The sequence below is a fragment of the Ahaetulla prasina genome, chromosome 1 (genome assembly GCF_028640845.1).
Source record: "Ahaetulla prasina isolate Xishuangbanna chromosome 1, ASM2864084v1, whole genome shotgun sequence".
NCBI lineage: Eukaryota > Metazoa > Chordata > Lepidosauria > Squamata > Colubridae > Ahaetulla > Ahaetulla prasina.
Window position 1 is genome coordinate 243,543,097 of NC_080539.1, and position 12,212 is coordinate 243,555,308.

Genomic DNA, 12,212 nt, shown 5'->3' on the forward strand with positions numbered 1-12,212 from the left:
CTTTCTTTCTTTCTTTCTTTCTTTCTTTCTGAAACATGGCAAGGGAGCATCTTTGCTCTGGCCCTTTGTTCTAGAGCAGGGGTCTCCAACCTTGACAACTTTAAGCCTGGAGGACTTCAATTCTCAGAATTCCCCAGCCAGCTTTGCTGGCTGGGAATTCTGGGAGTTGAAGTCCGCCAGGCTTAAAGTTGCCAAGGTTGGAGACCTCTGTTCTAGAGAGGAATTTTAGACACCTGAGAAAACAGCAAAAGGGAATATGGTTCCCTCAACAATCTCTCATATTTGTATAATCAGGTCTCGCAGCACAATGATGTCAACAGAATTTGTTTTCTCACCTTGGAAACAATTTATATATTAAGTCATTATATCTCTGCTTATGTATTTTGGCTCATCAGGATCTGGACAAATCTGGCTGGATGACGTGAACTGTTCAGGAAGTGAACTCTCCATTTATTTGTGCAATAAACGTGAATGGGGTGAAAACAACTGCAGCCATAGTGAAGATGCTGGGGTTGAGTGTGCTTAAGGCAGTTTTGGAGCACAACCTGTAAAATAATATTGAAATAAGCATCTCAGCCTTGTCATGTGGTGTGTATCTTACTGATCACTTACTTAATGCTCACTGTCTTCTGTTGCATCAATGTATTTTTAGGTTCTTCTTTGATCAAGGCCAATTTTAAAGATTTATTTGATATATCTAGGCTCATAGATACACTGAGGAATGTTTTTATGTAAAAATCCCATAAATTGTATCTCTATTCACCTGGATGAAGGATCTATTGATGCATTTGGACTTCCTGCTAAGAAGCACATGCAGAAGATACATACCACACAACACAATGAATATTTGACAAGTTAGATTTCATCTTCAATAAAGTACAATGGCTTTGCTAGGTACTTCTGTAGATAAAACAACCAAACTCCACATCATTGTTTTATAAAGCAGCTGGGATTCCAGGAAACATTCACAGCCTTTGTCACCTGAAGTAAAACTTTAAAAAAAAAAGAATGACCATGTTTCTTTATCCTGTATCTTACTTTCGCCCTCTTCCAGGGGTGCCTTTTCTTGAAATTCCACATCAGGGTGACATCATGTTGTATCCTGATTCCAAACTTGTGCATTGCTCCAGAGAACTCAAATGCACTGCTCTCCTATTGTGAGCCTTTGTCTTCCTTCAAGGCTTCCTTTGGGTGTCGGGAGCAGAGTCTAAGACATTAACAATAGCACTTAGACTTATATACCACTTCATAGTGTTTTACAGCCCTCTCTAAGTGGTTTATTGAGTCAGCAATTGCCCCCAACAATCTGGGTCCTCCTTTTACTGACCTCAGAAGGATGGAAGGCTGAGTCATGAGCCACTCAGGATTGAATTCCTGGAGTGAGCAGTGAGTTAGCCTGCAGTACCGAATTCTAACCATTGCGCCACCAATTGCTCTTCACCAACCCACCAGGGCCAACTCGCCACAGCCAACTTGCACAGTCCATTTGCCACAGGACAACTCACTACAGCCAACTCGCCATGGAACTACTAGCTGCAGGACAGGAGTTACCCTAATATTGAAATGATGGCATAGAATCATTAGAGAAAGGATGCAAAGGGAGGGACAGACTGAAATGTGAATGACAGAAATTAAAATAATGTTTTTATGTATTTTAAATGATTAAATTGAATGATTAAATTATCCCGTGGCAAGCTGTCCTGCGGGAAATTGGCCATGGCAAGTTGTCCCATTCCCATCTGGAGCAATCCTGCAGTCCAGGGGTGGGTTCTACTTACCTTTACTACTGGTTCGCAACGGGAGTGCACGCACGCACTTCTGCGCATGCACAGATCATCAATTATGATGTCTGGGTGGGTGGGCAGAGCCTCCCGCTACTTTTACTACCAGTTCTATAGAACCAGACAGAACCGGGAGCAACCCACCACTGCTGCAGTCTCAGTGCTAGGATCCACCCTGATGCCCCCCACAAGAAGAACCACCCCTCTCTTCCATTTTGTGATGGCATTCTGATAACATGCAACAAGAGAAATTCCCACATTACATATCTAAATCTATTTTTTGTTGTAGAAGAGCAGATCTGTTGCAGGAGATCAGGAATGTATGTCTTAAAATACAGAGTTCTATGTTTTCAGGAAATATCTGTGAAAGAGGTTATCTTCTGGGTGAATTATGTGTTCGTATAAGAAGGCACAAAACCATGAATGACTTTGATGAGATCTTAGACTTAGAATTCTAGAAGGTTTACTGCTATTTGTTTCTTTTTTCCCCCCTTGGCATTTCCTTAATAAAAGCCTTGGGCGATGACAGGCAGGGATATCCAAATTGGCATACATCAGTTTCTGAGATCTGCTCACCCAGAAATGAAGAAAGAAGAAGAATGGGTTGTATTAAAGGAGCAAGAGTGATGTATTTTCAAAGAATTGTTTTATGTAGCATTTTATTAGTTCTTCTAAAATATGTCATTTTAGCCAGTCTTGGCAAATGTTGACTTGAAGACATATTGGTTTGAAATGTTGTAAATGTTGTCTAGAGTTTATTATTGGCTCATAAAATTCAGCATAAGCTGAATGCACACAAACACAGACGGAATGAAAGAGAGAAATACCACTGTGCTTTATATATTTATTTATTATTTATTTATTTTGTCACACAGTATATATATAAGCATAAGCATGAAATAACTATATAATATATAAGCATATATATAAGCATAAGTATGTAATAAAGAAATGGAGGTAGTGACAGATTTTATTTTCCTGGGCTCCAAGATCACCGCAGATGGGGACTGCAGCCAAGAAATTAAAAGACGCTTGCTCCTGGGGAGGAAAGCTATGGCAAATCTAGACAGCGTATTAAAAAGCAGAGGCATCACCCTGCCAACAAAAGTGCGTATAGTCAAGGCTATGGTTTTCCCAGTTGCAATGTGTGGCTGTGAAGGTTGGACCATAAGAAAGGCTGAGCGCCAAAGAATTGAGACCTTTGAACTCTGGTGCTGGAGAAGACTCCTGCGAGTCCCTTGGACTGCAAGGCGAACAAACAAGTCAGTTCTAGAGGAGATCAACCCCGACTGCTCTTTAGAAGGCCAAATCCTGAAGATGAAACTGAAATACTTTGGCCACCTAATGAGAAAGAAGGACTCACTGGAGAAGAGCCTAATGCTGGGAAAGATTGAGGGCAAAAGAAGAAGGGAACAACAGAGAACGAAGTGGCTGGATGGAGTCACTGAAACAGTAGGCATGAGTTTAAATGGACTCCAGAGGATGGTACAGGACAGGAAGGCCTGGAGGAACGTTGTCCATAGGGTCGCGATGGGTTGGACACAACTTCGCAACTAACAACAACAATGCAATAACTATATTAATTGGATATAACGAAAGGAAACAATAGGACAGGAACGGTAGGCATTCTGGTGCTCTTATGCACGCCCCTTACAGACCTCTTAGGAATGGGGTGAAGTCAATAGTAGACAGTTTTTGGTTAAAGCTTTGGGGATTTTGGGAATCCAAATATAGCTGAACAGGAAAAGAGGCCAGTGCCGAGAAGGGGCTTATCTTGTATTGGCATTGTCCTCTGGACAATGCTCTACATGGATTGGCCATCTCATTTTACCTTCATATTCTTACCTCATCTTTTCAGCCATAGAAGAGGGGCAAGGCATTATGATCATTTTTCACATTTACAACCATTGCAACATCCTCAAAGTCACCTGATCAAAATTTGGATGCTTGGCCACTGGTATGTATTTATGATAGGTGCAGTGTCCCGGGATCATGTGGTTCCCTTTTGTGACCTTCTGACAAGCAAAGTTAATGGGGAAGCCAGATTCACTTAACAACCATGTTACTAACTTAACAACAGCAGTGATTCACTTAACAACTATGGCAGGCAAGGTTGTAAAATGGGGCGAAACTTACTTAACAGCTGTCGTGCTTAGCAATGGAAATTTTGGTTGTAAATCTACCTGTAAGACTACCTGTAACACAACCCCAGACCCTTTGCTTTATACAGGTAGTCCCCAACTTACAACCACAATTGAGCCCAAAATGTCCGTTGCCAAGTGAAACATTGGTTAAGTGAATTTTGCCCCACTTTACGGCTTTTCTTGCAACAGTTGTTAAGTCAATCACTGCAGTTGTTAAGTTAGTAACACAGTTGTTAAATGAATCTGGCTTCCCCATTGACTTTGCTTGTCAGAAGTTTGCAAAAGGAGATCACATGACTCCAGGACACCGCAACTGTCATAAAAATGAGTCAGTTGCCAAAGTATCTGAATTTTGATCACATGATCATGAGTATGCTGCAATGGTCGTAAGTGTGAAAAATGGTCATAAGTCACTTTTTTTCAGTTGGCCTTGTAACTTCGAATGGCCACTAAATGAACTGTTGTGAGTCGTAGCTTACCTCTACAATTTTGTTGCTGCAAGGATCTAATTATTGTCTTGAAGACTAGCACTGTAGGATTCTATTAGAAACCTCATACACCTGATCAGTTTTAATTTTACATCGCCTCAAGGCTGCACAATTTAAAGCAGAAGCAGTCTTCATATTTTGCCAAACTGTGATTTCTCCCAATATTAGCCAGCCTGGCCAATTGCAAGAAATTCTGGGAAATAGGAGTTCAACATTTTGACCCCTATAAATTCCCCAGTTCAGTCATCTGAACATGTAATTAACAATCCCCTCATCATTGAGAAATAGTGGGTTTTTTTAAAAAAAAAATAAGCATACTGGTACCAAAATAATTACCGTAAATTATCTTTTCTTGTCAATTAATGCTAATTACATTAATTGCTGAGCTAGGAACCAGGAGGCAATGAGTTCAGATCCCATCTTAGGCACCAAAAAAAATGGCTGGGTGACTCTGGGCCAGACACTCTCTCTCAGCAAACCCACCTCACAGGATTGTTGTTGTGGGGAAAATAGGAGGAAGAAAGAGTATTATGTATGCTTGCCACCTTAAGATATTTATAAATAATAATAAAGGTGGGATAAAAAAATCAAATAATATTTAGGTAACAAGCAAGAGACATATTGGAGACATATTCTGAAATCCATCATTGAAATGGACACTTCCGACAACACGAGCATTCTCTGTAGTTTTTGTCTCAAAATGTGTTCTTTAATATTTAGCGTCATAAATTTACCAGCTCAAATACTGTACCCTAGATGTGTGTGTGTGGTTATAAAGAACCCTACAATAACAACATAAAAAATGGAAAACTCTTTTTTATCAGATATTCTAACAAATGGTTCCATCTCAGCACTAGGTGGCGCTCTAGACCCTCATCCAGATTCATATAGTCTAGGAGGGTCGTCAGCAACTTGTAACAGTGGCAGTGACAATGTTCCGATGTGCTTGTGGCTCACAAGCAAATGATTTCTCAGATGCAAGCAACTTACACATTCCAGTTAATTTAGCTACCCTGAGATTTCCATAGACCAAGATCTTTTGTGAGTCCTTCGCTTGTTTCCATCCTCAGAATTTTCCAGCCCTGTTTTTGCAGTACAGTACAGTACTGTTTTTGTACAGTATCTTCTATTCCGGAGAGATAGTTCATCACATGACAATTCATCTCAAAGGTTTCAGCAGCTCATTCCATATTTCCCTTGCTTGCACCTCTGATGTGTGCCTGCCTGCTTGCAAGTTTCACCATCTTGAGTTACTTATAAAGTTAATAAAAACAGGTTTAAAAAATCTAATGAATCCATGAATCAGAGGTGGGTTTCAACAGGTTCTGACCAGTTCTGGAGAACCGGTAGTAAAAATTCTGACTGGCTCCACCTCCATCTATTCTCTGCCTCCCAATTCACAGCTGATTGGGAGGAAATTGAGATTCTAGTGTTCCTTTCCCCTGGAGTGAGGTGGGAATGGAGATTTTACAGTATCCTTTCCCTGCCACGCCCACCAAGCCATGCCTATCAAGCCATGCCATGCTCACCAAGCCACACCCACAGAACCGGTAGTAAAAAAAATTTGAAACCCACCACTAACATGAACTTGAGCCTGCTGAGTAGATGAGGTAAAATGTCTCCCTCCTCCCACTGTGGTCCTTTACTGATGTTCTGTAGGGTGTTGGAAGGACACCCTCATGCAAAATGGCCAGATTCTGCAGAATAGAAGCCTGTGCAATAATAACACTGTACAATAGTACAGTGAGAAGAATTCTGAAGGCTGCCAAGTCCATGGTTTAACTCCTAAGGTCTCTGAACTATAGGAGAATGCGGGGAAAGATCCAATGTTGTGTCCAGGATGACCTAGGGCAGTGGTTCTCAACCTTTATAGGGCTGCGATCCCTTTAATACAATTCCCCATGATGTGGCGACCACAACCATTAAATTATTTTTGTTTTGAATTTATCGTGCCTGAAGCCGTATTGGCTAGCGATCTGAACTGCTTGCGATTGCCTTGAGGACGGAGGCATTAAAGCGGAGACTCCTCCCCTATTAAGTTTATCACGCCTGAAGCCAGATTAGGCTAGCGATTGGGAGTGATTGCAGCTGGCTTGAGAGGGAGACATCAGAGCAAAGATTTCTCTCTTTTTTAATTCATCACGCCTGAAGCCGAATTCGGCTAGCGATTTGAAGAGCCTGCAGCTGGCTTGTGGAGTCAACCATTGGAGGGCGATTCTTCGACTCATAAGTATACTTCCCATATTTCCGATGGTCTTAGGCGACCCCTGGCAAATCGTCATTCGACCCCCAACGTGGTCGCAACCCACAGGTTGAGAATCGCTGCCCTAGCGGTAAATTTCTCTCATATTTCATCCAACTAGCCCATTCTGAACTGACCAATTAAGCCAAGCATTCTTGCCCACTACAACTAAAACAGTATATTCAACATTAAAAGTTTTATGCTGCTGGAGATGCAGAAGTAGGAGAAGATCTTCAAAGTTAGGGGGAGCGGGATGACCCGTTGCAGGGACGTGCTGAGGAGTTTAACGGTTATCTATACGATAAAATCGTTCAGCTGAAGGATGGTCTGGACCAAGATTGCAGCGATTCGGATGGGACGTCTGAGGGCGGTCTTGGTGATGTTGTGTGGGATGAGTTTGACCCTGTGACTCCCGAGGACATGGACAGGTTGCTGGGTAGATTGAATGCCACCACATGTTTACTGGACCCGTGCCCCTCCTGGCTGGTGCTGGCCACTCAGGAGGTGACACGAGGCTGGCTCCAGGGGATTACGAGTGCTTCCTTGTTGGAGGGAGTCTTTCCGGCCGCCTTGAAAGAGGCGGTGGTGAGGCCCCTCCTCAAGAAGCCTTCCCTGGACCCGGCTGTTTTAGGTAATTATCGTCAGTCTCCAACCCGCCGGCGAAGGTTGTAGAGAGTATGGTGGCATATCAGTTCCCCTGCACCTGGAGGAAACTGTCTATCTGGACCTGCTCCAGTCCGGCTTCCGGCCGGTTACAGCACTGAGACGGCTTTGGTCGCGTTGGTGGATGATCTCTGAGGGCCAGGATAGGGGTTATTCCTCTGCCCTGGTCCTATTAGACCTCTCAGCGGCTTTCGATACCATCGACCATGGTATCCTGCTGCGCGGTTGGGGATTGGGAGTGGGAGGCACCGCTTATCGGTGGTTCTCCTCCTATCTCTCCGACCGGTCGCAGACGGTGTTGACGGGGGCAGAGGTCACCCCGGCGCCTCACTTGTGGGGTGCCGCAGGGCCGATTCTCTCGCCTTCTGTTCAACATCTATATGAAGCCGCTGGGTGAGATCATCAGTGGCTTCGTGTGAGGTACCAGCTGTACGCTGATGACACCCAGCTGTACTTTTCCACACCGGCCACCCCAATGAAGCCATCAAGTGCTGTCCCGGTGTTTGGAAGCCGACGGGTCTGGATGGGGAGGAACAGGCTCAAGCTCAATCCTCCAAGACGGAGTGGCTGTGGATGCCGGCATCCCGGTACAGTCAGCTGAGTCCGCGGCTGACTGTCGGGAGCGAGTCATTGGCCCCGGCGGAGAGGGTGCGCAATTTGGGCGTTCTCCTGGATGAACGGCTGTCTTTTGAAGACCATTTGACGGCCGCCTCCAGGAGAGCTTTCCACCAGGTCCGCCTGGTGCGCCAATTGCGCCTTTCTAGACCGGGATGCCTTGTGCACAGTCACCACGCCTCGTGACGCCTCGCCTGACTACTGCAATGCTCTCTACATGGGGCTCCCCTTGAGGGGCATCCGGAGGCTACAGTTAGTCCAGAATGCAGCTGCGCGGGTGATTCAGGGAGCCCCTCCTGGCTCCCGGGTGACACCTTTCCTGCGCCCGCTGCACTGGCTACCTGTGGGCTTCCGGTGCGCTCAAGGTGTTGGTGAATGTCTTTAAAGCGCCCATGGCATAGGGCCGATACTTACGGGACCGCCTGCTGCTACCGAATACCTCTCACCGACCCGTGCGCTCTCACAGAGAGGGGCTCCTCAGGGTGCCATCGGCGCGACAGTGTCGTCTGGCGACACCCAGGGGAAGGGCCTTCTCTGTGGGGGCTCCCGCCCTCTGGAACGACCTCCCCCCAGGACTTCGTCAACTTCCGGACCTCCGAACCTTTCGCCGCGAGCTTAAAACTTACTTATTCATCTGCGCTGGACTGGGTTAGTGTTTTAATGGGTTTTAATGGGTTTTAGCTCTAAATTTTAATTCTGGCCAATTTTAATAAGTTTCTTAATTGTATTTTAATTTGTATTTATAGTATTGTATTTTTACTTGGCTGTGAACCGCCCTGAGTCCTCCGGGAGAAGGGCGGTATACAAATTTAAATAATAAATAAATAAATAAATAAATATCCTACAGTTAACATAGTTATCCAAATCTGCATTGTTCCTGATGTCACCCCATTACAGATCAAGAACAGTGGTGGGATTCAAAAAATTTTACTAGGAGTTCTGTGGGCATGGCTTGGTGGGCGTGGCAGGGGAAAGTTACTGCAAAATCCCCATTTCCTCCTAGTCAGCTGGGACTTGGGAGGCAGAGAACAGATGGGGTGGGGCCAGTCAGAGGTGGTATTTACTGGTTCTCCGAACTACTCAAGATTTTCACTACCAGTTCTCCAGAACTGGTCAGAACTTGGTGAATACCACCTCTGATCAAGAACATATAATTTCTTCAGTTATGAGGTTTATATGTAAAAAGGAAATAAGGGAGGGAGGGAGGGAGGGAGGGCAGGAAGGAAGGAAGGAAGGAAGGAAGGAAGGAAGGAAGGAAGGAAGGAAGGAAGGAAGGAAGGAAGGAAGGAAGGAAGGAAGGAACAAACGAACTATTTACTGCTTTTGAATTGTTCTGCTGCAGCAGTTACTATTGTAATGGGGTTTAACAATGTCCTGGTGGAGGAAAGCCTATCAAAGACAGACAAGGAAAGGTCCTATCCAGTGGTGGGATTCAGCCAGTTCGCACCATTTCAGGAGAACCGGTTATTAACTTTCTGAGCAGTTTGACAAACTGGTTGTTAGAAGAAATCATTAGGGCAAAGAACTGGTTGTTAAATTACTTGAATCCCACCACCCATCATCTGGTCTAACTGGCCCATGTTCTGGACTACCTGACTCATCAGAGTGTCCACCTGATGTTAGTGCAGCATTGACTGACTGGCCAAGGATCAACAGAGTCTCTTGAAAGTTATTAGCTATTATTCTGACTCCCTAGCAGGTGTGCGATGGCTCTCCCCACCCTTTTGTGGGAGTGATAAGAAGGTAATCAAGCTGTCAGGCTCCCTGGCTCAAACTCAGCAGAAGCTACTCAGACATTTGACACCACACAGCCAGACAAGAATCCTTAGCGCCTGCTAGAATGAAGCCACTTAAAGTAGTTGATTGCCATCTGCCAACAGATCTCCATAGCAGTTTAAATCCAGTGCTGCTTTTGCTCACTGTTCCTTTGCATTGCAGTTCCGAATCTCTGTGAGAGTGGCAGGGGTATAGAAATTGGATTATAAATAAAAAAATTAAATTAAATTTAAAAAATCCAGCAGGTTCTGACGGGTTCTGGAGAACCTGCAGTGGAAATTTTGAGTAGTTCGGAGAACCGGCAAATACGACCTCTGGCTGGCCCCAGAGTGGGGTGGGAATGGAGATTTTGCAATAACCTTCCCCCAGGAGTGGGGATGGAATGGGGATTTTACAGTATCCTTCCCCTGCCACGCCCATCAAGCCACGCCCACAGAACCAGTAGTAAAAAAAAATGGATTTCACCACTGGAGAGTGGATATTGATAATTGCCAATTATCTCCAACAGGAACCTTTAAACCCTCCCCCTGCAGTTTAGGCTACATACTATTTCATAATATGTACAAAGCAAAAACTACTTTCAGTTGTATCTGACCTATAAGTCCAGTGGCTTAATAATAATTTAAAACTATCATAGTTTAAAACTATCATAATATGGCCCTAGGCTCTGGCTCCTGTACGCCCAAACTCCAATAAGGCAGTAAGATAGAAAAATTATTTTATTACTATTTATTCAAAATGTTCTGATTAAAAAGGCTTCCTCTCATTCAAATAGGGACCCAGTTCCTCGGCTTATGTTTTGTTTTATAGTTAACAAATCAAAGGAAAATACAAAAACAAAGTTGATTGGGCTGGACAAAACTAACCCTTCCTTTGCATAGAAAATCAGTTACATGGAGTTAAACGTATTACATGTAAACAGCACACATGTCCATTTAAATGTCTGTTTAAATGAGATCTGACAAAAACAGAGGTGTAAAATTTAAGATGTTAATGAGGAAAAAGTCATAACATTGTTTGAAGTTCACAGAGAGACAACCCAGGTGCCAATTAGTGCTAAAAATAGCAATAGTACTTAGACTTACATACTGCTTCACAGTGCTTTTACAGCCCTCTCTAAGAGGTTTACAGAGTCAGCGTATTGCCCCCAACAATCTGGGTCCTCATTTTACCCACCTCAGAAGGATGGAAGGCTGAGTCAACCTTGAGCTTGGTGAGATTTGAACTGCCAAATTGCAGGCAGCCGGCAGGCAGCAGAAGTAGCCTGCAGTACTGCACTCTAACCACTGTGCCACTGAGGCTCAACAAGCATCTTCTTTCTTATCAGAAGACTAACTCTAAACATCTTATTATAACAAACACAGTCCTATCCTACCCTGACCTGCAGCTTTTATCTTTGCTGTTTAAGAATGTTAGAATTTATTAATCAATCCATCCAGCAAGTATAACAATACTACAAAGTCCATGTTGTGTGGCCCTCAATAGAGACCAAAATAGCCTAAGCCAGCCCCATGAAGGCACTTCAGCATCTTTCTTCTATCATCCCAAGCATTGGGTTTAAAGAATGGCAGAATGCCACAACATTTTAGATATCTTTTTTAAAGACAGGTACAAGATCTGAAAAGCGGGTAACATGCAGGAAAACCCTGGAAAACATAGCATGAACTGAGACCCTTGGACTACAAACAAGCTTTTAAGAAAATCCTGCCAAATGTTATTGTGAGAGAAGAAAACCATTTTTAATGTATGAGTGGAGGCTCCTGCCTTCCCCTCTTCCTTTCTTGGTATTTTAACATAAATAATTCCTACAATACAAATATTGTACAGAAAAATGTAAATTAATCACTGTTGGTATTAGGATTCCTAAAAATAAAGAATAACTGCTTGCAATCAGTAATAATTCATGAAATCTTCCACAGGAATGTTACTTATACATCTGTTCTTTCCCTTCTGTTCAATCATGTTTGATCCCTGGAGACTGCCAGGATAAGTCCCTACATTTTTGGGGGCAAAGTTTTTCAGAACTGATTTACAACCTTTCATTTAAATAAATAAATAAATAAATAAATAAATAAATTACAATGCCACTGAAAAAAGCAACTTACAACCATTTTTCACCCTTACAGCGGTTGTGGCATCCCCCTGGTCAAATGATCAAAATTTGGATACTTGGCAACTGGCTCATATTGATGACACTTGCAGTGTCTTGAGCGGATATGATCACCTTATGTGAACTTCTGACAAACAAAGTCAATGGGGATTCACTTAACGGTGTTACTTGTTTAACAACTGCAGTGATTCACTTAACTTATAAAATGCGGTAAAACTCAGTTAACAACTTACTTAGCAGTAGAATTTTGGGCTCAGTTGTGGTCATATGTTGAGAATTACCTGAATACATTTTGGTTTTGAATGAACGCTCAACAGGATTGCCCAAAAAATATGGATCAAAGTATGCTTGTTTAACATCTTAGAACAGAGGTCTTCAAACTTGGCAGCTTTA

General features: G+C 43.4%; 1 protein-coding gene across 1 annotated transcript in view; it reads left to right on the forward strand.

Moving 5' to 3' along the window:
• MARCO (macrophage receptor with collagenous structure) overlaps nucleotides 1-2,494 on the forward strand; it is a 28,135-nt gene extending 25,641 nt beyond the window's left edge. Inside the window, exon 17 of the mRNA XM_058194508.1 lies at nucleotides 396-2,494. Within this exon, the coding sequence (XP_058050491.1) occupies nucleotides 396-526 (131 nt within the window). The 3' untranslated portion in view covers nucleotides 527-2,494. The remainder of the gene's footprint in view (nucleotides 1-395) is intronic.
• The last annotated feature ends 9,718 nt before the right edge of the window (nucleotides 2,495-12,212 follow it).